Here is a 25,674-nt window from a genome sequence, read left to right on the forward strand (position 1 = left end):
AAAAAGAAGAAATGCCATGATCTCACAGTTCACAACTTACTGAAAGTACCCCTCAATTTTCCTCAAGCAGTGTTTTAGGAAAGACGGCCTCCTGGACAAGCATGTTCAGGGTTATAGAACGTACACACATACAGTAACCAAACCAGAGAAAGAAATACATTTATAACAAGTAAGTTTATGGAGAAGATCTGAGATGTGGCCAGAATGAGGCCTGGGAAGATGCACTGGAAAAGTGAAGTGAATGAGAACTAGCCTATTTCTCAGCTCTTCCCATTCAGTGCTCACTTAGCCTTGCCAGAGGCTCTGCATTCCCAAATCACACTGGAATGTATAATCTGTTTAAGAATATATGCCAACAGATCTTTAAATAGATGTCCTGCGATGAGTACCACTGTAAGAAACCTGGTGAAAAAGGTCTGGTAGAAATACATAGGAAGCAGGGTCAGGGGGGGAAGTGTGTCCAGAAAATGGAATAAAAAAAGAAATTTTCAAGCTGTACAGGACAGTAGAACAGAACAGCAAAAATAGAAGTTCAGAGACCTTGGGTCAAAAGTATCAGACACCTGGACAGTCTCACATCTGGAGAGTCTCACAGCTGACAGATTGTACTGGCTGCAGTCATAGTTACAGGAAGAGAAAACAAAGAGCAGACAGCAGGTAGTTGAACAAAGACAAATCGCCAAGTGCTTAAATGGACAGAAGTGAAACCAGTGCAAGGTCAGTCCTTGACGCTGCTTAGCCTAGACCATAGACCAGGTTTTCATGACTATGGCCAACCATGAACAGCTTCCCAGTCACCACCATGACACTGTTCCCCAACTTTTTTCTCGTGACTTCTTCCTTACCGCATCCTTTACGCGTGACCCTTCCTCTGGCTCAGCCTTCTGGATCTCCTGCTGGGTGCAACTGCCTTCTGGGGAGATGGTCTTGGTCTCGAGCTGCTCATGCTCTGTCTTGCCTGCAGGGAGCGGCCCCATGTGAACCTCTGAGGCTGCTGCTTGTTCCACAGTAGGACTATGCTCTGAGGACTGCCGGAGGCTGCTTGTGCTGCTGCTCTGCCGATGTAACGTCTCTTGATTTTCTGCCGCTGCCTGTGCAGTTTCGAAGGCTTCAGGTTTTCTGGCTACTACCAGTTCCTCAGGGAGAGAACCTGGATCAGAAACACAAATGAACTTTGTTACTACTTGTGGCCCAAAGCATGTGTCTGGCAGCGCTCCCTGAAATGGAAGTTGTGCTCTTGTGACGCGAGAAGAGCAAACAGATCTGAAGAGATCCCTCCAGGCAGAACAGGATGGTGCTGTGAGGACACCCACCTCCCCAGCCCTGGTACTTTGTCAGTGGTCGAGCCAATCTGTGACTACTAATGCCTGCCCTGGCTCAGCTTAGTTTCTTCCCTGCCATGAGAGCAGGTTGAATGCCACCACAGCCAAGCTTTAGCTCCACTACCCCAACACACTTTTACCTCTGGATGCTGCCATTGGCAGGAGAGGCCCAGGTAGTTTCTCCTTCCTCTCCGGGGCTGGCTCCATCTTCATGTGGACTCCACCTTCCAGCATAGAGGGGCTGGGGCTCTCGGGAACCAGAGAAGACAGCTCCTCGAGGCTGGAGAGGGAAGGCTTGTCCCGGGTAGATATGCGGCATGGGGTGCTGTTGGTGCTGATGACTGCAGACACCCGGAGGGGGACAGAGACAGCAAAGGGCTCTGAGATGTTCAGCGCTTTCCTCTGGTGTCGAGGGGAGGCCTCTAAGGGAAAGAGACTGCTGGAAAAGCCTGATTTGGCAGCAGTTTCAGAGGTGTAGAACATGCGTCCACCTTTGGGGGAAGTCTGCTCGTTTTCAGCATCTTCTGCTGCCCTGAAGACTTTCAGCTGCTCAGGGGGGCACTTCGCCTGTGATGTCCGGCAGGGAACTTTCTCTCCACTCAGCTCTGAGCTTCCTTTGGCTCCCATGGAAGCTCCTTCCCGCTCCCACTCGTTCTCCTTGCTGAGGTCGTATGAGCTGCCTGTGCCTCCTGTCCGAATTTTCATCACTGGGACAAAAAACCCTCCGGTAGTCACTGTCCGTTTGAATCTGCTCTTGTCATCCTCCCCTAGAGGAGGATATGAGGTGGTCAGTGGGAAGAAAATAACTAGCATCAGTCTTCCTCTGCGAGGCGCCCTCCTTCATCCCTCCAGGAATAGGTTCTGCCCTTCACGAGCACCCACATTTCCCCAGAGGGATGAGAGGGATGAGAGATCAGGGGCACTGAACAACTTCCAGGCTCCAGCCCTATGGCCTCCTTCACACTGAGAAGGCAGGATTGAATAGGATGCCCTCCTCTGGAAATCTTCTAGGATTTTTATTAGAGGCACCTTTCAATAAAATGCAGCCAACTCTACGGCTAGCATGCATTGCCCACAGAGATCATAGCTCAGGACTCCATTGGTTTGTTACAAGCATTTTTAATTTCTTTATATTTTTCCTTATAAATGGGAACTTTGTGCCCACCAAAACAACCAAGAACAAAATCCAAGCAATCTCACTTCTAATAAGGACATAACTAAGTACAGCAATAACTGTCAAGTGCATGCACAGTTGAGGGTTAAAAATGCATGCACAGAAGTGTGAGGACTCGGGTGAGCAGCATGAGCACATAAAGATATACAGCACAGTGAAATAAGGAAAGACACAGACCACATGCAGGCATAGAGAGAGATCTGAGAGTGCAGAGGTGCAGCCCTTCACCCTTACAGCATAGACTGCTGATGTCTCACCTTCCACAGGCAGGGAACAAAGTGAGTCCATGCTCTTCGCGGGACGAATAGTTGCTTTTTCTGTGGAAAATGAGTTTTAGAAACAGGCTTCAGATCCCACGGCTTTGCAGGCTTCAGCCCATAAAGAACAAAGGCTGCATATAGATGGACATGCCAAACAGACATCAAAGTTATTTTCCATTTCCAAGCATTCCCCCTCTGCATGTACACCATGTGGCCTTACTACCCACAACACTTGTCCACACAGCCGGGGATCTGCTAATGCTAACAACAGCCTTGCACCTGCCAGACATGTGGAGAGCTATACTTAACCCAGCCAGTCAGCACCACTGAGTAGCAGCAGTTTGATGTCCCCAAAGCCATCGTGCACCACTGCCCTTCCCAGTCACACCACACTATTGTTTGTGGGCACTTTTTAACTAAGCTGGCATAAATGCCTTCCCACCTCTCATTCCTCATTGTAAATGTTCAGTTATTTTCGTGTTCCACCCCCAGATTCTTGCTGGCATGAGCATACCCAGCCTCCAGCAGGCACTGAAGGAAATTCATAAGAGAGTTAAGGTACTTATTCCCTGGTCACCCTCACTGGACTTGCTTGTCCAGGAATGATCTGCCGTTTGTCACCAAACACTCTACACATCTGTTCCTGAGAGGCTTTAGAGACATGTGACTGTTACTGCACTGAAAGAGGAGATGGAGGGCAAAGTGGCGGGGAAGAGCAGCAAGTTTCTGGCAACCCAAAAAGGATCCATGGAACTCTGGAAAACGTCTAGGAGTAAACTTTGCTATTTACAGTGGTGCACAAAGTAGGTAAGGGAGAGAGCGAGCAGGCTTATTGGACTTCATTTGTTTATTTAATTGAGGCTTCTGACACTGACTTCCACATGAGCACAGGAGAAACTCCAGCTACCTTTCCCATTTGTATGGAATCCTGGCTACCTTTCTCATTCATATGGCATGATGTCTTGAGCATTGGCGCTGCGTTTCCAGAGGAACAGAATTCAAGCTGCAGAGCTCACATTTTATGTGACTTGTGTGTAGACACAAAGTGTGGGAAAGCATGTGCTGAGTTTCAACAGCAAGTTTGTGTGTTTCCCCCACACTGTGCTGTAAGCAGAGAGTGCATGAAAATACAACACGGCAGCAATAAAGCATTGCTTTATTGAACTATTCTGTGCTTACATCTCTACATGCTTCAGAGTTTTTGTGCAACTGCTGGTGAAAAGGTACAGCCTCCTGTCATTCAGTACTGTGCTTGAAACTAGGTTCAGCCCCCAAAATCACTGGGCTCCAAACATTCCTCGGAATCCTTGAGCAAGAACTATTTTGGGACAGAGTAGTATTCCTTATCAAAGTGAGAAAGTGATCCCATGATCAAAATAGGATGGAGAACTATTTTGAGGTCTGCAATGGGCACCCTATGTGAGGCCATCTGTATATGCAAAACACAGTGGGAAGTCAGGGATCCAAAAAAAACTGGATCCAGAATTCATCTTCACACTTCTCTTTGGTCTAAAGACTGCCTCTCTTATATATGGTGGTACGTAATGTTGTCAATATTAACTATTACAAGTCATGCAGTGTTTCGTAGTGTTCCAATAAACACCAGCTCCTGGAGACATGAGATTATGTAAAAAATCACACCTTCACCTTCCTTACAATACATAAACTCCCAATTTCAAGGATAGTTTAAAAAAACAAACCAACAACTTAGTTTAAAAAAACTAGGATGTATGTGCCCAAAACACTTCTTTATAAAATTGGGTAAAAATAGGCTATGGTTTCTTTTAAAAATAATTATTATTTTAAAGTTATCTTCGTGGTTTTTGAATCATCATTTCTGAATGTTTAGAATTTACACTCCCAGGTAATTTTCTAGGAAGCACAGCACTTAAGATACTGAAGCTTAGGAGGGGTTAGAACTTGGGATTACAGCCAGGAGGAAAGACATTTTCTCTCTTGTCAATGCTGCAAATAATCTATTCATTCAAAGTGCCGAGCTACAGAAGTTAAAGAAATTCCTTGTTTCTCACTAAGGCACTGAACACAGTTGGTTATTTAGTGTCTTTTGGTGGAAGGACGACTATTCACCAGTGCTGTGTAAGGAATGTAAGGGTTTGGCCGTGTTGGAGTGGGCTAATCCAACCCAATATACCACATAGCACTTTCTAGATCCTAGGCTTGACAGCTGGGCAACAGGAGCCTGTTTATCACATACCAAGATGGAAATTCTGCTGTAGCTGCCAGGCATATTATCTTTAAGGGTGCTTCTTGCCATCACGTGAAAATAAGATGCCCATGAAACAAGGAAAAAAACCATGACTCCATTAGATTTAAGCCTAATGGAATTAGTGTCACATGGATATGGGCTTCCCCTTGTTGTCAGTACCACAAGAGAAGCTGTGGAGAGAAAGAATGAACTGAAAACAGTGTTCTTACCAGATAGCTTCTGTGCCCTTACAAAGACACTCCCATTTCGACTCAGTTTAGACTTTGATTCTGAGCCAGAACGGCCCAAGTTAAATATCGACTTCCATTTCTTGGACTTGGTAGATAATTTTCTCCTGGAAAATTAAAAAAAAAAAAAAAATCAGCTCAGGAAATCACCTAACCTCAGAGACTTTTATCTTTCTAGTAGCCTGTAAAAGCCTCTGAGGTCTCTACTCAGCGCTGCCCCTCTTTTCCTCTCACCCCTTTTAATTCTAGTGCATGCAAAGCATAGATAGCTACACAAAGAATTCTCCTTTTCTGCATGTGATTTCTCTGTATTGCTGATTTAACTGTGTCATGGATGGAAAGATATCTGAGCCAACTCTTCACAGAGCTGGCTCTGGCATCATGCTACAGCAATTGTGATTGACTGAGTGATGAACCATGCCTGTCTCCAAAAAGGAGAGGTTTCTGAGGCAAAAAGTGTCTTGCAACACAGAAAAGAAAAATCACCTTTTGGACAGATTTTAATTACAGAATGCAAGATAAATTCCAGAGAGAACTGATGGAATATGTACTATTCTGTGGTGCACAGAGCTATCCTTTAAAGCCCTTGTGAGTTATAGCTTTTATGGATTTGCAAAAATAAAAGGATCCCATAATACAAATGGCTATTAATGCTTGTCAAGCCAATCTGAATTTAATCATAAGTGTTGATCATATGCTAGTATAATGTAATAACTGAAATGAGAAAGCTTAAGGGAATTAAATAAACTTCTTGTAAATGTCAGATGAAGTGGTATGCCAGTTCTCCATGTCTCCTTGAAAATCACAGATTTAAAATGAGAGAAGCTGGCACTCCTGCAGCCAGTTTTCTGCTGTGAATATTGTTGCATGAAGCTCTTAGTTCATTCACAAACCTATTCCTATTCCTCCTTCAATCTTCAAGAGCAAGAACCATTTTATCTCTCTGACTTGCTTTCCAAAATGGGTTTTCTACCTCCATAGTTCTGCTTTTCTTCCAGAACAATACTTAGAAGAACACAACTCAGTCCTACAAAGACAATTAACATCTTAGTGATAGGACTGTTCTCTTCAAGTGAGAAAGGAAAACACACTGCAAAGGGCCAATACACCCTTTTGTCTTAAATTGGTTATCTTCTTGCCAGTATTCTGTTAGATGGCTCATTTTTCCTTTAATATATCAAGTGTGAAGAAATATTTTTGCTACAGTGCTTTATGGGTCAGTAGATTAATGAGTCTCCTGCTGCAGAGGCTATAATCTCTCAGAACCAGGCAGCTGAATAGCCATATATCAACTGATAGATAGACCAATAGATAAATAATTAGGTTGGGCACCAGTGCCAACAACTGCAGCAACGTCAGCTGAAACGAGACTCTTCTCAGTGTAGATGCCACTATGTATATACCTCCTAGGGCTAGAAGAGAACTTTTTCCTTGTTGCTTGGCTGTGAGTGCAGAGGAACGCAGAGAACAATGAAGCTATGCAGCTCAGTGCTGTGAACCAGCCACCAGCAGGTGGAACTCACAGCAGAGCAGTGTCCTGACCTGCTACATGCCCAGCCCACGTTAAGCCAACCTTTGTGCTCTCATGAGGATATGAAGACAATTAATTGCTCCTGCAGGAGGTTCTGACCTCATGGAGGGAGGTGGACTAGCGGAGCTGTGAGCTCAGCAGCTGAAATGTTTCTTAACTCTGTCTCTTTAGAAGGGTATGGAATTTTCTCTCAGTAGTGGCAGCCCACTTGTGTGTGCAGGTGTGGGGCTGTCACACTAGGAGAAGTTTCATTCCTAATCATGCTTGAGAACCTGCTCTTTTTGTTCACGCTTCACATCCCTCTTAGTACTTACTTGCTGTCAGGGAGGTCAACAACTGTGTGGAAGAGGGACCCAGTTACAGGGACAATCTCAGGCAAGCTGTTCTCTCTCCTCTCCTTCCGGGCAGGGTGGGAGGCCGACAGACTCCGAGCCTGTGCTTCTTCCAGGCTCACCAGCTTCATTGGCAAGGAGGTGGAGGGGTGAGTCAGATTTTTCACAACTGGTGCGTTCTCTGTAAAAGCAAGGAAGTACATTCCAGCTGCGGGGTGAGAAGAGATGAGAGCAAGAGCTTCATGTCTTTATTTCACAGGGACAGCTCCTCTGGAGAGGGGAAAGGAGAGGCACGTGCGGAGAGAGAGGCTTTTGTCAGATAAGCCTTCATCTCCCCAGCAACCTTATTCATCTGAGTGCATTACCAGCAGGGGCCATACTTGCCAGACAAAGGCTGTGTTAAACAGGCTTGCTGCCCCTGCTGTAGATATTTCGGTGAGATAGAGGTGTCCCTGAGAAGCACCAGGTTACACATGTTCCCCTCTCTCCTCCCTCCACAGATTTTGAAACAGTTGAGTCCCCAGTCCACACCTGGTGATTAATTCTTCTTTGCTTCCACATCTTTTTCCCTGTCTTGTTCTGGGAAAGGGGGCTGTTCTAAAGCCTGGCACTACTATACCTTCCTAGTGCATTTCATGGCTGTGGAGAGAATCTGCAGTACAACTAGAAGCCTTAGAGTTCACCAGTCGGTGTTTTGCTGTAGTGCTGGCCACAGTAAGGACAAAGTCCCTCATTCCCTGCCTTCTGCACTGTTGATGATTTTGAAATACCAGTTTACAGCAGATGCAGTTAGAGCTGAAGAACAGGGCAAGTGATATGTGGGATGATGCAAGGAAATGGTTACCAATGCTCTCAGCAGAGCTGGCTTTTCTGTTGTTGCTGAAGATTTGATCCACGTGGTTCAGGATGAACTCAATCACCAACTGCTGTACTCGTACTTCCAGGAAAGCTGCATCTCCATTGCAGCCAACAGCCTCTATTTCCTTTGACCTGCACAGAGAAAGAGATATACTAGTAGCCAGCATTACCACATGTGCCCTATGGGAAGCAGGGACTGGCTTTCCCTTCTTTCCCTTTCCCTTTCCCTTTCCCTTTCCCTTTCCCTTTCCCTTTCCCTTTCCCTTTCCCTTTCCCTTTCCCTTTCCCTTTCCCTTTCCCTTTCCCTTTCCCTTTCCCTTCTTTCCCTTTCCCTTTCCCTTTCCCTTTCCCTTCTTTCCCTTTCCCTTTCCCTTTCCCTTTCCCTTTCCCTTTCCCTTACCCTTTCCCTTTCCCTTTCCCTTTCCTCACCATGACCTTCTCTTCTTGCTGCCTTTTCATTCTTTTCTATATCCTTTTCTATTTTCCCTCTCACTTCTCTTATTTTCTTTCCTGCCCATGTTATTTTCCCTCTTTCCTGTTCAGTAGAAGATAAAACTCTGATTTTCAAACAGCTCTCTTTCTCCCTTCTTTGGTCCTCCTTTAGCACTTTCAAAGATGAATCTGAAAAATAACACAGTCTCCTTCAAGCACTATTTCCAAACCCCTGTGCAACACTTCAATCATCTCTCCAATGAAGGTTTGAGTGAAATCTCTCAGAAGCTTGCTCATGTCAACCCCACACCAGTTTTGACAATGCTCTGCTCCATGTCCCAGTAGGCTCTTCACTGCCCCCTGCACTCTCACACTCTCATTCTTGCTCTCAGCAAAGAAACATTCCTTATCTTGACATGCCAAAGTGTTGCTGAAGAAATAATCACTGGGCAATGGATCCTTTGTAAAGTTAATGACTGGTGTGTTAGATAACAGCTTGGGGCATTGCCAGTAGGATAACCATGTAAGGAGACTGCAGTTGCATTGCTTGCCCCTTTCTTATCCTCCTTGAGACTTACACTTAAAATAGATTGCAGGAGAAAACAGATTTCAGGTTTTTGACAAGGACAGATGCTGGAATGAAAACATCTCAGTAGTGATCCCATTTCTTAATGTTCACTAGAGTCAACATCTGATTCATTTTCAGAAGCTGCTCTGTCTTTTTTGTGATTTGCCTATAACTCTGGCCAATGTCCCTCCTGCCTGCTGTGCACAAGTCCTGGACTCACCCTTTGTAGCTCCATCCTCTGAACATATGGGTATGGGATGAATGGAGAAGGAAACTTCACAAAATATTTCAATATCAGTTTTTCAGGTAACTTGTTCTGCTCAGCCCTACAACATACCAGCTAAACATCTTCCTGCATCTTATCTGGGCCTCTTTACAGCAGAGTGCCAGGCAAAGCCAACAAAATCTATTTTGCAACACACTGCTTGCTGCCATTTATGTCTACCAAGCTTATTTCACTTATACTCAAGCAGCACTGGATGCAGGCCTGTGATGATGTTGCCCTGTCTCCCCCTCTTCGAAGCACTGATGTCTCACACCGCACCACTGCAGAAGTACTGGCACCATCGGAAATGTCATTTCCGTTCCACAGTGATGAGCTAACTCCTCGTTTTTAAATCAGTGTGCTCAACTTACAAATAACAGCTTTATTTTTGAAAGAAAAAAAATAAAAAGCAAAACCACAACTTTCCTTGGCAGCTGGCAGTAAAACCTCAGATTATTCAACCTGAAAGAACTCTTTCTCTTTTTAAAAACTACTTGTTTTGCTCTGGTATTCCCTTTAGTTGTTCTGTTTTTTTTCCTGCCTTTGCATTTCTCTCAGTGGATGCGTTTCCAGCCTCACATGCTGGTGCTTAACACGGTGCTCTGACTGAGAGGATTCTACCATACCTGAGGAGATTGGGAGCCCACACCAAGGCCAGGTTTCTGGTGTGCATGTTGGTCATGCTGCTGAAGGAGGCCAGGTGAGTCAGGTGCTTGATCAGGTATTCCAGTGTTCTACAGCAGTTTCACACAAGTAGAAAAAAAAGCGTCAGATCCCTCAGCACACACGTGGTAGTGTCACCTCTAAGCTGCTAGCACAGTGCAGCACATTGTACCCTCTCTCTTCAGTTCAGATGACCAATACTTGCCTTCAGGGACAGCAGGCCTCAGACTCAGCCCTGACCTCAGGGTTGCCCCTTCCTCAAGGAGGGCAGAGCTTGCAGTGAGCCAGCAGGCCCCATAGGACAGGATTTACAGAACCAGGGTTTGCGTGAGGTGGCAGTGAATGTCTGACCAGCCTTGCTCTGAGGTGGCCAAGGGTTAAACATGAACTAAACGATCCTCAGCACGAGTGCAAGGAAAATGGCATCTGGATGGGAGAAAGGGTGGGATCCTGCCAAGGCTGATGGCTTAGCTCATGCTCAAGTATCTCCAGCGGATTATCTGGCTCTCACCACACCCAGGACACTATCCAAGAGTGCTGTGGTGGTGGTACCCAAGAAAGCAGAGGATAGACTGAAACAGGGAGAGCCTATTTAACAACAACTTCTTCCATGGCATTTAAATGCCAAATGAACTGTTGTCAGATTTGGAAATAGTGAGTCAGCTTTTGATTAACTCTGTTCCTGTTTCAAGCAATATTCCCTTAATGCTGAGGGCCACCATCTTGTTCCCCAGAGCCTTGGTGGACATGTTCCCACCTGTAATGCGATGGTGGTAGCTCCTGGATGACATTTTGTATCCGTGCCAACTGCTCATCCTCGGGGAAGCGTGATACTGCTTCCTGTGGAGATAAAAGATAATAGACCACCCTATCAGTGTGCTCAGGGGAAAAGGAAAACAGATAAGAAGTGTCACATGAGACAGCCTGTCTCCAAGGGAATGTTCTCTTGTTACCTTGCAGAGCTATTGGTAGAAGATGCTGCTTTGTGTTCCCAGCACAGCAGAGATTTGCTGTGCTGTTATTTCATCTCTTGGTATGCCTTCCCCACACCTCAGGACAGGCTGGTCAATGTTTTGAGGAGAGGGGGTTTTGAAAACTGAGAGCTTCAATTTCTCATCTCTCTTTTTTTTTTTCCTTTCTTAAACTTGTGTATTGTCAGGTGAAATAGATATAAAGGGAAAGAGAGATGTGAAAATAATGAGAAATGAAAAATAGTGAATCCCTCTTACCAAAAACTGTGTTGAAATATAATAGGTCTTTTAAGTCCTGTGTTATGAAAACAGCTTACATATGAATGTTCTATATTCATAAAAGTAAGCAATTTTTCATCTGACATAGAGATAGCTAGAAGGAGTATGTGTGAGTTTGCATATTTTATGATGAGAGAAGTAAAATTACAGTCCAGGTAGGTTAATTAATTCTTGTACACAAGGTAAAGCTAGATTACAATGAATATAATACAACCTGGTCTTGACCAAGTGTCTATGGAGCAATAGCCTGAAGAGCAATGATAATCTTTTGTCTGCATTCCTCGGAGTTTACCACATTGGCATCCATCTGTTCAGCTACTACTTTTCAGTTTTTGTGCTTGGGGAGGGGATATCACCAGCAACTTCAAATAAAGTGTGACTGTCTGGGAACCCCTTGCCTACCCCACTGCCTCTGGGGTTTGGATTGAGTTCAAAGAAAGATGCAGGGAGCTATGCTGCCAGCACAAGTTTTGCCTTACCATCATGAGCCTGAAGTTATTAGGCACAACTGCAGAAGTATCTTCTTGTCCTTGCTACTACAACATCCATGCTAACTGTGCTGCTATCCATAGTCAGGTCACCATCTATTTCCCTGCAGACCACCTCTTACGTGCAACCAAGTCAAACCTTGTTAGTTTTAAAGTCAGAGATGAACAGGAATGTGTTTTACTTTCTTAAGACTTGGAATTGAGACCTATACCCTGCAGCATTTTGTTTTCTCACTGGTGTCATGGCAAAGAAAAATGTGTGTGCTCACAAGCTTGGTATACATGAGATGTGGATGCACTTCTTCTGCCTAAATTAAAAATAGTTTAACTATTTGCACTAGAATTTACCTCTTTCTGCAACAGTGGGCCAATTACTTATCCTTGTCACAAGCCCACACTCACACAAATGTCCGAACATCAACATCTCTGGAGGTCAGGAATCAAGCCTTTCAGTGTCACAGATGGGCAGTTTCACCATGCTGCCATTACTAGCACAAATCTTCCATGACCTGCCGTGTCCCCACAGGTAGCTGCACATGTACATGGCATGAATCAGATCTCTGACTAGGACAGCAATCCACAGCAGCAGTGTGCCAGGTCACCTGCAATTGAAAAATATCTGAACTGCAAAGGACAAGCCCTTCTGAACTGAAAAGAGCTGGCTATAAGCTTCATTTCCAGCTATGAGTAGGCAACAAGACATATTCTGAAATTTGAGAAAGTGATGCTAACTTTCCTCCTACTTTTATTGTTACTCTGATGATATGATGCCTTGGAATGGAGGGGGACCAAGAGAAAGACCGTCTTCGAGGCATGAGACTCATCAGAATGTTTAGGGGTAGCTCTTTCACTTCAACAAGTAAGAAAAGAAAGAAGGAAAAAAAACTATTGCTATCACCCTGGAAATCCTAACTACAAGCACTCTCATAATCTTCACACAAGGCTTCAAGGAACATAAACTTCAACTGATGCATCTAAAACATTATATTTCAACTAAACTCTACACAGTATTATTTTCCCTTGTGCCTACACTTAACTTCCAGGTCTCTAAGACCAAATGCACATATAGCATGTGAATGTCAGACTTTCTGAGTTCATGTCTCATTCAGACTTCCAAGCCACATTTCTGACCCTTATTTGTTGTGCCTTCAAAATCCAAGGCCCTCTCTAAAGTCAGAAATAGAACAGCAGAACACAGAATTCAATGAAGAACCAATAACTCCATTTACTATATTCCCATTAATCATGGCATTAATTCATGTATTCTGTGTTTTCATCTCTCAAGCAGTACAAGAGCACTCTGAGGATGTCAGAAGGTATCTAAAACAACTAAAAACCTTGGATTTTTTTTTTGTTACTCTGATGGTTTTTCTAGAATATACAGTCCACAAGCCCTGATTAACAAGTGGAATAGAGATCAGTAAGAAAAGGTGGGTTTGGCTTCCTACAGCTGATTTGTCACGAGGGATCATCAACCTCAATGCTCAGGTTGAAACAAGCTGAGCAGAGTCAACTTACCTATCCCATAATACAAGTACCTATCACCAGAATACTAGATGGCAAACTAATGAGTGTGAGAGGGCACTGTTCTGCAAAGGTTGATAGCCATTGAGGTCGTGACTGGAATACTACATCTATGAATGATGACCAAAAGGCCAAACCCTCTCTAGTCATTAAGTATTAGAATTTCCTTAGCTGTAAATGTCTGAATCACTCCAGTGACTCAAAGCAGAGCCTATCCCATCTCAGAGGCAGCTCCAAGTGAGTCAGACAGGCTGGGATTAGCATGCATCCTTTACTCCTACCAGCGTTCTGCTTAGGCACAGCTGCCACCATTCCCTGTTCAGACATCCCACGCACATGCACGCTCCGATAGCGGTTTTTCTGTTCCTCGGGGATTCGGTCTTTTTTATTTCTTCCCTTTCTGTATCTGACTGTGTTTCCTGTCAGCTGGGTTACCCATTATAAATCTTTACTGAGTAGAATTATGTGAATAATGGATCTTGTGGTGGAGAGAACAAACTAAGAAGCAAGAGTTTAAAAAAAATCACTTTTAAGTCAATTCAAAGTGATAACATTTTGGGGAGCTGGCACGAGATTTTAACAAACGGTTGTTCAAAGCTGACCAAGCATCATACTCAAACAAAAGTGAAAGAAAACTTCATTCAAATTTGAGGCTGTTTAACCCTTTTCTGAAGTATGTTTTATTTAAGAGTTGGATGTGTTCATTTAACATTGAAACATTTCCTTTAGAAAGTATTTGTATAAAAAACCATTTGGATAGTTACAGAAGAGTTTTCCCTTTTGTTTTTGAATAAAACTATTTACCAAATGTATCTAACCAAAATCTGCAAGTCATCAGCTCAAAACTGTGTTTTTCAGCAAACATTCTTTCCTAAAAAAAGTTTCCATCTAATCTTCGTATTTCCTTTATAGCACTTTTCTTTCATAAATCAGTAATGATAGCCAGAAAGACAGTAGCCAAACATCTCCAGCAAGAATGAGGCTCATTAGTTACTATGAATGAGTGAATAATACTCCGTATTTTCAAGGTCCTATTCATTTTTTCACTCCCCATTTTAGAGAGCCTGTCTTATATACGAAGGATCTCCACATCCTGAAAGTATAGAAAAGTTTTTCAGATCTGCTCAGAGCTATGACTTAGGTTTTTACTATACACCACCTCAAAACACAGCCAAGTCTTACTTAAAAACTGGCATCAAAATAGTAGGACATCTAGCACTATTGTCTGTCAAGCAGCATACCAAGGCTAGCAAATTTGTGTTCCTCAGCTCAGTTATAGTCCCTGGCATCTATCTGTCTTTCCTGACCTACAGAAAGCCCTTTTGCACAAGGAGTCTTTGAAGAATGCCTTCTTGTGTGGACCCTGTGGATCCCTCTTGGAGCCTCCTGTGCAGTGTTTGCAAGTTGCTGTTTGCAAGTGCTTGACTCGGTAGAGAAAATGCAGATTGCAGCACTTGAAACTAAAGTTGCTTAGATTTTGTCTACAAAATGTCTCCTCTGCAACATCCGACATTTTTGGCAGTCTGTCCTTTCCACCACCCAGCAAATAGGAAAGAGTAGGATGATAGAAATTCTTAACAAAGGACGGATGTTTCTAGCACTGAAAAAACAATCCTTCCTATCCCCTTGTAGCAGTTGTTTGAAGAAGATGTTGAATTCTTTTAGCTGAAAATTCACACCTCTAAGCGTGGACGATTTCAGCTTGAATGAGTGGATTAAAATTTGTTGGTGTCACAAACAACTGAAAATGGATTTAGAAGGGTAAGAACTGGGCAACCTTAATGACAAGTACAGCCTGCTCTGCCACCTTTTAATACAATGCTGCCTGTCATCAAAATTAGCCAACTCTCTTAAAAATTCAGGTTTCAGGGTCTAATTTTTCAGCTCCCTGCAGTCTGCTGCTACTGTATCCATGTATAATCTCTGGGTGTTTGACTTACTACTCTTTGAATTACAATCCCTTTAAACAAGATTGGAGATTTCTGTTTGGCCAGCTGCCACTTCCCTCTGCTGTTGGTGTTTATGACGTGAGCATGACAGATTTGATAAGTCATAGCTGGCATAATCTGTGTTATCATTTGCTCTCTGACAAACTCTGAGAACATGCTACAGATGCAGAAACGGTGGTACATTACATGTGGATCGAGCAATTCGTTTGTTCAGGTGTCAAGGACTGTGGGAGGGACTGTAGGAAGAGGAAATCACTTCCTAGTAATTATGATGACAAGCCCCAGGTGACCCAAGAGGCTTACAGTGATGGACAGTAATGAGGAAAAGAAAAAGAATTTGGAGTTCTGGGAGGAGGTGCACAGTGGGGAGGAAAGAGTAACACCAGGGAAGAAACGCAGTGAAAAAAAAATGAGCGAAAGAAAGGAAACAACAGAGAAAATGAGAAAAAATAAACGTGAAACAGGGGAAAGAAACAAGGACAGAGAGACAGCACAATATGAGAAGGGAAGAGCACCGAGAAGTGTTTATACAGATGCACGCACCAGAAACCAGGACACTGGTGCTGAAAACCAAACAGCTGTCACAGAGGAACCTGCAGCATGTCCATGCTGCTGGTTAGGAATGAGGGCAGCTAGGGGTCTCACCGTGAATTTCTTGTAGAGCTCATAAGTAAGCAGGGGGTTGGGCAGCTCCCTGAAGTACAGCTTGCAGAGTGACCCCACACAGTGGATGTCCTGGAGGTAAACTTCCCGTGTCAGGTCCGGGCATTGGTCAGAAACAAACTCCTGTCTGAAACAACAAGGAGGCAGCAGTGCAGATGAATAAGAGCTGTACCACATCACAACTCTACTCTACATAATTTTTCACAGCTAGAGGATGAAACAAACTGAAGATATCTCTTATCCACTGCCTGGCCCAAATTGGCTCCTGGGACCAGACCCCATGATTTCATGAGGTTTCCCTAGCAGAGTTCCATGAGGGCCTCCAAAATGATATAAAGAGATTGCTTTATTTTAAAGTAAGAGAGAACAACTCAGCTTTTGTGCTAAGACCCTCCAGGCCTTTCCCATTAACAGATGCAAAGGGAGGCTTTTTTCTTTGTCATGGATTATATCCCTGAAATGCTGTATTTCCCTATTAACAGTTTTGGACACCATTTCCCTTCCACATCCGTGCAGAGCTCTGTTGACCCTAGTACATGCCTGAGGGACTAACAACACAAAGATGCGGAGCAATATCACTGAATCCCTTTGGCATTCAGACCAATTGACCTTACCTCAGCTTTTGAATGTTGGATGTCACTCCTGAGAGGCGGTAGATCCCATCCACAATGCCATGAGTCTCAATGAACTCCGCACAGCTCTTTAGCACATAGGGGACTAGGGGAGGAAAAGAAAGCAAGAGACTTGAGAGGAGATCTTATCAATACTTACAAATATCTAAAGGGTGCGTATCAAGAGGATGAGGGCAGACTCTTCTCAGTGGCACCCAGCGACAGGATGAGGGGAAACAGGGACAAACTGGAACACACAAAGTTCCATCTGAACTTGAGAAAAAAACTTCTCTAACTTGAGGGTAACAGAGTACTGGAACAAGCTCACAGAGAGGCTGTGGAATCTTTTTCTGGGATACTAAAAACCTGCCTGGATGCTTTCCTGTTTCAGGCAACCTGCTTTAGCAGGGGGTTGGACTAGATGATATTCAGAGGTCCCTTCCAACCGCTATTATTCTGTGATCTCAAGTGAATACACACCGAAAGCTTCCATAAGTCACTGCAGAGGAGAGAGTTCCATCAAACACTAGCAGAGGCTCTCAGCAGACTCAGAGAAGGGTCCAATAACAGAAGAAATAGAGAGCATATGAAAAATAAACCCCACAAAATATCCACGGCTAATTTGTAGAGTGAGGATATGCTGTGCTTCTGCCATGTCATGCTGACATGAGACAATTATTGACCCTGAAGTCATAGAAACGCTGTGGGAAGAAAGGTAGGGCTTCTCATTTTCTCTCTCTCTCTTTTTTTTTTTTTCCTTTCCAGAAAAAGAGTCAATTTCACTCTAATTGAAAGCATGAGGTAAAGCATGAGGTCCCAGGAACATCCCCCCCTCCCCAGGATAGAGCTCCAGCCTTGCTGAATCAAGCCAAAAGGGCTGATTGGCTTGGATAAAACTCAGAGAAGCGTTCACACTTCCATATAAGCCTACATACCCATGGTTTAGTGCTCATAAACTCCCACAGAGGGGGTATAAAGTTCAAATATTGACTAGATCTGCACACTGGCAAAATCTGACATTGGCTTCAAAAGTACTCCATCAACACAACCAGCCAAGGACTTAACAGCCTTCAAGCTGAGTAGAATCTAAGGCACAACATTTACATCCAGACCTGGATCCAAAGCTTATGTTTATTTTTTCCCATTATATAGGCACAGGAACCCCCCATTCTCTTGGTCAGACCAAGCCTCCCTGTCCCCAGTACTATAACAACCCCAGCTATAACAATAACAGTGAGAGAGTCCTTCCTTATTAGGTGCTAGAAACTACTGTGTATTTAACGCAATGCTACACACAGCCATAAGCACAGAAGCCAGTAAATGCAAAAGTTGAAGTTCCTTGCTGGAATGCTGACTCTGCTGCACTGCGCATTCGGAAAGCTGCACGGAAGAAAACAGGCTAAGCCACACGTTTTACTGGAAAACCAGGCATAGCAATTACTGTATCTTTGTGACACCACAGAGATAATGCCTCTGGCTGGACCTTCCCTGATCTTTCTTGCTCAAGTTCAGGGCCATAATGACATATTAGCACACGCTTCATCACACAGGATCCAAAGACAGCACCACAAGGGCAGCCTGAAAAACAAAGCTGGCATACTGATGTTTTTCTCCAAGGTGCCGCTGAAGCCAGAGCCAGCTCGTGGCTTCTCGGAAGTGTGGGCTTGCTCTACCACCACGCAGACCAGGCTGCAGGCCCTGCTCAGGAGGGCTCCCAGGCCAGGGCTTATCTCAGTGACACACTATTGCTGAGCCCAGAGTCAGGGAAGCGCTACGCTTCTGCCTCTCAGCCCTCACTGCGGGACATAAAGAGGTCCTTCTTGTGTGTCCCCTAACGTGGCCAACCCAAATGGAGGGATAAGCAAAGTGACAATGACTACTTGGAAATCTGAGTGATCCAAACAGTCCAGTTCTCTCAAAAGAGACCAAAGAAGTCTCATCAGAGCAACAGAGAACATGACTGGGTGGGGTTTTTTTGTTTGTTTGTTTTTGCTTTGGGTTTTTTTGCGCATGGTTTCATAACGCAGGCAAAATAGCTATGATAAACACCTAAAGTCCTTGTGCTGACCTTTAAGAGCTTCACACTGCTGGGTTCAGACTAACAGCTGAGCCTCTGAAAGGGGCCTTACCCTACTACAACAACAATCATGGGAAACTGGCGAAGTTTGAGGGCAAAAGCTTTTCATCAGGCAGTCGTGGACTATTTTACAGCAGTGCCTTCCATAAGGAACATGGAAAACATTATTTGCACTGCCTCCAGCACCCAACTCTTAAGAGAAATGGGTGATGTGGAAGGATTCAGAGCAAAAGAAAAGTATGAAATTTCTTAAATATCTTGGCAAGAAAAGCCCGAGTGACGCATCGAAAAAGAGGACCTTCCTATCCCAAAATAAATCTTAGTTATCTGTAACTGTAACAGAGAACTTATATCATATGATGATGAGCATGCTAGAAATAAAGAGAAGGAAAGGCAAATGACATCAGGCCTCTTCTTCATTTTTGTCTGGTTAATCTGCACTGACTTTGTGGCAGAGGTTACGTGTATGTGGCATATTACAATTGCCTTCTTGGTTGGGGTCTCTTTGGGAGGAACAAATGTGAAGTAAGCAATAAAATGAAATCTAGGCTGATCCTGTTCCCTTCTGATCCACTGAGGTGGAAAGAATGGGTGAACTACTCCGTGCCATCTGGAAAAAAGAAGACTTAATTGAACAGAAATCCTATTAGAGCTGGAAAGCTACGTGACAAGGTCTGTTAGAAAATTAAACACGCTTTCACGTAGATAAATGTTGTACCATGCTATCTAGTTGCCACACAGATACAGTTCATATCAACAGTGCCCTTTGTTAGACACTTTTTAAAACCCCAGTATTAAGAACAAGTGCAGCAAGTAAAAATGCATACACTGATTGATGTTTGTTGTGCCTAATTTGACCACTCACAAGTGAGACCTATTAAATCATGATTCTTTTTTTGCTGAGGTTTAAGTTTCTTTGGGATAAATTAGGTCAGAAGGCCTCAGGCACATAAGCAAACCTCTTATACATAGACCAGAGAAGGCCAGCTCCATCTGTTGAGGGCTGGTAAGAATAAAACAGGCCTAAGGAGAATAATCTGCAGCAAACATACAAAACTCAACTCAGTTTGAATGTGAGTGAAAACTCCACAGCAGAGATGACCTTAGAGACTCCGGGTGGACAGTGTGCACCAATCTCTGGCAATATCTCTAGCCCTTCAATCTGCCCTGCTTTTCCAACCCTGGGCTTCTCCTGTATTTCTGACACTGCCCTTCACTCATTTTATACATGACTTCATGCCATACCAAGTCTTCGACTCTTACGAAGAGAAAGAGCTAGCTATGCCAAAATGTGTGGTGGCTTCGTGATGTCAGTAAAATCCCATGTAGGGCATATTTCACTTGCAACCAGAAATTACAGACCTTGACCTCAGATCTCTGGAGGTGAAAGGATGGCATCAGATTCCTACAAAGCAAGTCCCTAAATGCAGCACTTGTATGAAACTGGAGCACAATAAGTGTTTTCTTTGAGCAGAACCTGCAGCTCTGAAATTCCTAAGCAGTTCTTACCTCCTATAAAGCTGGGTCTTTAGTGTACTTTGAGGGATATGGGGACAAAGTGGCTGTCCCTCCCACCTCCAGCCATCTTTGAGATGTTTGGATCATTTTGGATCTGGCTACCAACCATGGGTGCAGAGACATGGTCCCAGCACTGTGGGTGTCTCCTGAAGGAAGATCAGATGGAGATGGGGATTTGTAGCAGGAGCTGTGTGTGCGTGCAGGCACTGAAGGGGAGGGGGGATGGCCTCCAACCTTGATGCTTCTATAATTAAAACTGTGCTGGAAGCTTAGAAGTTGGAAGAGGCAGCTGGTGTCACACAGACCCTGCTTGTTCTGCCAGACAGCCAAACTGTCCTCATTTAAAACTACAATAGAAACCAGATGGAAGAGGAGAGGAGAGTGTGGAGCAAAGCATCAGTCAGAAGGGAAATTGAGTTATAAACATACTGCACACAAAAGACAATACTTCTCTTCCCCTAGACAAAAATAAACCAGAAGGGCAGTCACAGTAACTCATTCCACTCTCACTAGATATCACCTCCAAGCTTTAGCATACACAGACACTTATCTTCAACAGGGTCTTCTCCCATGGCCACAGCTCATGCCAGCTTCATTACTTGTCTGCCACTCCTACCAAGCCAGGTGTTACTCCTCCCTCTCCTGTCCCTATAGGCTTTCAGCACAAGTGATGCACACTGCACCTCTCACCTTCTGACATGGAATGAGAGCAATCTCCCTTCTCCTGTCTCTTCCAAGGCACAGTGTAGCACTCAGCAAAGCCTCCCACCAGTGAGCAAGGAGATCTGTTTCTATCTATCTGACAAAGACTTCATCTGTCATAGGGAAGATCTTTCAGGATCAAAAAGAGCAAGAGCTTTCAGTGCATACTCAGTTAAATCACCTATCAGCCCTAAGAGGTCCACTAGGAGAGAGACAGAGTTACCCCATCTTACAAAGCCAGCAAAAAGCAGGAAAGATACGAATCCAGCAGGAGATGCAAACAACCACCTGTGCTCTTCAGTGATGCCTTCTAGAAGAAATTCTTGTTCTCCATGCAGCATAGAAGGACCTAGGAAGGAGGCTGTTAAGTTAGCCACACAAACTCAGCAGTGTGGATGCCACCCAAAGAGATTGTGCTTATACTTAGCTAACCTGGACTGGGTCATCTTGTCCAGAGCACACTGTACCAAACTGGACTGTATAGCAGCAAGCTTAATTTTTTCTTTTCTCCTTTTGTTGTTCTCTCAGAAGTCTCCTGCCATGGATAAAAATCAATGACAGCCACCCAGATTCTCCTTAGTGCTATTTTCAAGCTACACAGAGGAAGATTAATTTAATTTTAATTCAAGGAACTAGAGGAATAAATGCAGGCATTTCATTTCACTTGAAAGATCAACTTTCAATATCTGAGTTGCAAGAAAAAGTATTTGTCATTTTCAAAAATTTCCCCAAAGAATTAATCTTGTGCCATAAAAAAGCTGTTGGCATTTATATTTCACCATTTCAGTTTTGCATTTTTTAAGTATTTAAGTATTTTTCATTATTTTTTTACAGTTTTCTCCCATTGCTCTTAACAATAGGGCATGCTTCCTATCACATCATGTCAATTTGTGAGAAAATAAAGACCTAAACAGTCTCTTGTTTCAATTTAAATTACTGAATTAGGAGCTGTTTCCCCCTAGAAAGGAAGTGTTTCAATCTGTATGAAGAAAGAGATGTTTCTTTGTGCTCACAGACGTAACAAAACGGCACAAATTTTAGAACACACCAATACATTAATTTGGCAACTTAAACATAGGAAAGGAACAGCATTGTATAAACAGCAACGAGCTTGAGAGTTAGTATCTGAAATATGACATTTTTCTTCATTTCCTGATGATTCCTATTTTAAATAGCAAGCTTAAATGCTGATGCACTAACTTTATTTATTTATTGTTTTCTGTTTTGCTGATTTCCTCTGACATTTACTAGCACAAGGTTGACTGAAAAGTAGATACCAGAGATCAAACAGTGCTCTCCTCTCCACAGCTCACTCAAGTCCTGGTTTACCAAAGCAGCCAACTGCCTCCCAGTTCACAGCCCCAACCCACGGAAGCTAGGAATGAATCCCGCTTTGCATGCAGGCATCATCTCTGCATTCCACAGTCCCCTGGTCAGCATCAGTCAGGGATGGAAGGGACTGCAGTGCCTGGAATCCCTGCAGAGGACCTCCTCCGCCCAGATGTAAGGTGCACTGGCAGAGCTGGGGATGGGGAAACTGTGCTCTGCCCACCAGAACAGAGGACTTCATTCTCTGGGTTGTCTTTTCCCCAGCAATAAATTTATTTTATGTAAGAAGAAAAAAATAAAATTCTCTCATCATCAAATGCCAGCGTTTAGTTTGGCTGGGAGCACCGAGCTACCAGAACCACCCTGAGCACACATATACATACACGCCCGTGTTTGAACAGAGTGAGGTCGCTAAACAACACCAAACAAGCTTAAAAAATCTTGATGGAGCTTTCCTTCTCTTTTCTCCACTCGCTGCCATAAACATGGTTAAAAAAAGGATGAATAGCTGGCGCTGAGGTGACCCTGTCTGCATGGACAGCACTACTGAATCACTCTGTAAGTCACAGTCTTTGTATTTTTTTCCCTCTGTTTCTGTGGGAAACATCTCTGCAACATCATGAAGATCAGCACAGCTCCTTGCAGTGACAGCACCATCTTGAATGGGCTCAGACATACAAAACACACATCTGTCAGATTCTATGAGCCAGCCAGCTCCATTGGCCAAAGTGAGACATGGGAACACTATGCACTGCCTTGGACTGGGGCAGATGGATTTCAAGCAAACACAATTCAGTGCAGCCTTTAGGCCGGGTGTGATTTTGAATGAAGACAGTGGCACCACCAGCAAGGCTTTTTCTCATCGGTATTACACCCAGCTTAAATCTCACATATCTAAACAAGTTCTAAGGATAAGACATGTAGGAACACCTGATTTTCCAAAGCAGACCTGAGAACCAGCATGCTCCAGGCAGAAATGAAAGATACCAGAGCAGACCTGGCCAGCGCACCAAGGGAAGCCTCGGAGAAAGCATTGTGTAAGCAAATGTTCAGTCCTGACTCTCAACCCCAGCCATCAGCATACCCCACTGAAAAAGCTTGTATCTTGACATAGCTGGCAAATTCTGTCGTGCAGGCACTTTTGAGAAGAGATTGTACTAAATATGAGAATAGTTTGTAAGGGAAACATCCTGCTGTGGGTTTCCTGCAAAAAAAAAAGACCAGATAACCAAACAGGATATCTCCACTCCTAACTTTTATAGCTTTGTGGCTTAAGTTTTGCAGCATAGGTCAGTGAGCTGTGCAAGGTCTCAGCTACCATTCACATTCCAACAGAATATTAGGGTTGGTACTGTACATAGTTTTGTTCTACACAGGTAACTGGGGTACGTAATTCTGGTAATCATGAGATTGAGCAGGCTGTGAGGCAGTGTCTGCCATTAACCTAATTTCTGATGACACATACTGAACACAATATCAAATAAAAATGCTGTGTCAGAGGCCGAGGGGACGCAGGAGAGAGCAGGGCAATATCGACGCTGCAGCTCAGGGGAGCCAAGCAGCATGCAAGAAAAGAATGACAAAAAGAATGGATGGACAGTGCTCAAGGCTCCAGTCTCTTGAGTGCTCACTGCCTTTCATTCCAATCAGTAAACAAGTTTCTGGACCTCAGCTGTCACACTGTATCCTATTTTTCTTTCTTTCTCCACTCTCAAGCAAAGACGTCTATGTAAGCCACTCTACTTTACTGCTGGTAACAAAGAGAAGAAATACATGGATTTCATAAGTTTTTTCCTCCTCTCAACAGCTTTTAACTCGTATGTGTTCATTTAGAAGAGCTACAGCAGCAGTCAGATAAAAAACAGTTTGCAGTATCCACATTCTACTTGAGTCTGCAAGCTGATGCTGGCTTGCTCAACTTCTTACAGCACCAAAATGATGCTAGGAGTACACTATTGTAACTATTTATTGGCTGTGAAGAGCATAGAAACGATTCAACTGATGCTTGGGAATTCTTACAAAAGATACTTAGGACCCAGAACCTGGAGAGTCCAAGCGGATTGGTTCATATACTCCATGCCTGGCTCTCACTGTTAGCTGGCTCCTTAATCTTTGCTGAGTTATATTTTATTGTGCCAGGCAATCTTCAGTTCTCCCTGCTGTCCATTCCCAGCAAATCACTTCTACCACTTTGAGCACTCAAGGGTAGGCTGGAGGTCTATCAACACTTACAGCTCCCTTTCCAAGCTTTCTGCACAAATGAGTTGGTTATGTGTGTAAGTGATAGCCATTCCCCAGCCTTAAAGCACACATCCAGGGGTGTCACCTAATGCAGAATGGCACTGCCAGTGAGCTCAGGTGTTTTAAAAGAAGTCCAGGGGACAGTCACCCCTCTGAGAGCCCAGGTCACTGTTTCATAGCAAGGTGCAAACTCACTGAGAAGAAGGTCCTGGACCAAGCTTTCATCTGGATGAAAACCTGCACGGCTCAATCTCACAGCACGTCTTTATATCCAATGCTATGTTGTTCCTTCCTTCTTATTTTGCCTCCTGTCACACTGATGGACTGATGCAGACTGACACTAGATTATGTAGCAATGTTATTTCACTCAGGCTCCTCACTGATCTTGCCTCTAGGGCTCTCCTGGTGAAGACTGGATACAGCAATTTCTAGTGGTTACTCCAAATGGACTGTTTTACAGATAGTCAACAACTTAGGGCAAAGAGCAAGGGAAATTGTTGAGAATCATTATATTTCACAGACAGACAGATGAGGAGTCTAAATAACTAACACTTAAAGGTTGCCAATGAGAAGTGAAAGGCAAATTAAAACAGACTTTCCAAAAAAGTAAATAAAGCTTTATGATGTCAGTGTGATTGAAAACAAACGTGTGAAGACACTCGCAATAATCAGACATTATAGTTTAAAGCCAAATTCATTCCATCTTTGCACAGTTGCAGAGGCATATATTTAGACTGAGTATTTTCACTGCAAGGCTGGCTGGGCCTGACCCAAGGAACCTCACTCATACAAAAAATCCCATTGAATCCAGCTGCATTTTCCACATGAGGAAAAAATACTCTACATCCAACTCTCTCTTACTTCTTACCATGGCATTTAAATCCTAGCAAACTGAGTGCAGGACTGACAGGAGCATTTTTAGCAGCTTTTCACAAACACAAAATGATAGTGTGATGTTTAACACAGAATGGAGAGTAGAGATTGCTGCTGGCAGTGAGGGGTCACCCATAAATGCTCCTCCCAGCCCTGATCAGATGAGAATGAAGACAAGTTAGTCTTTGTTTCAAGAGGATTAAGCTGTGAGTGATTTGGATCACTGATGTTTGTCTGGTGAAATGATGTGCTGTTCTATCCATCCTAAGTAATGCTGCCCAAGGCAAACAGTTGCCACAGTCAGTGGACTTGGCCACTGTGTTCAAGAAAAATGCAGAAAATTCTGCCAGAAAAAGCCACTGAACAGACACACATACCTATATATATATATATATGTATATATACACACATATATCAACATGTAGGTGCAAATGTATGGGTGTGTGCATACAAATATGTGTGGATATATATATATATTATTATTTTTAACATATACATATGAATAGATTCATGTATGCACGTACACATATGTGAGAGAGATTTCCTATATACTGCCAGGAAATTATTCTTAAAGAACTTTAATAAGTTCT

The 25,674-nt window shown here is 43.7% G+C and overlaps 1 protein-coding gene across 2 annotated transcripts in view; it reads right to left on the bottom strand.

Annotated features, from left to right (window-relative positions):
• The window catches only part of ARHGAP31 (Rho GTPase activating protein 31), a 56,183-nt gene that overhangs the window by 8,148 nt on the left and 22,361 nt on the right, over window positions 1–25,674 (bottom strand). For both annotated transcript variants that reach the window (XR_010622524.1, XM_065742087.1), the window contains exons 2-11: window positions 16,348–16,450; window positions 15,716–15,860; window positions 10,617–10,699; window positions 9,823–9,930; window positions 7,918–8,063; window positions 7,056–7,254; window positions 5,193–5,317; window positions 2,754–2,813; window positions 1,463–2,089; window positions 846–1,150 (exon numbers count right to left, since the gene is read on the bottom strand). Coding sequence is in view for 1 of the 2 variants with exons in the window: in XM_065742087.1 (XP_065598159.1) it covers window positions 846–1,150; window positions 1,463–2,089; window positions 2,754–2,813; window positions 5,193–5,317; window positions 7,056–7,254; window positions 7,918–8,063; window positions 9,823–9,930; window positions 10,617–10,699; window positions 15,716–15,860; window positions 16,348–16,450 (1,901 nt within the window). In the remaining variant the exon portion in view is untranslated. The remainder of the gene's footprint in view (window positions 1–845; window positions 1,151–1,462; window positions 2,090–2,753; window positions 2,814–5,192; window positions 5,318–7,055; window positions 7,255–7,917; window positions 8,064–9,822; window positions 9,931–10,616; window positions 10,700–15,715; window positions 15,861–16,347; window positions 16,451–25,674) is intronic.

Source organism: Cyrtonyx montezumae, unplaced genomic scaffold, assembly GCF_038088225.1.
Source record: "Cyrtonyx montezumae isolate F1298 unplaced genomic scaffold, pur_monq_1.0 scaffold_3, whole genome shotgun sequence".
In the NCBI taxonomy this organism is placed as follows: domain Eukaryota; kingdom Metazoa; phylum Chordata; class Aves; order Galliformes; family Odontophoridae; genus Cyrtonyx; species Cyrtonyx montezumae.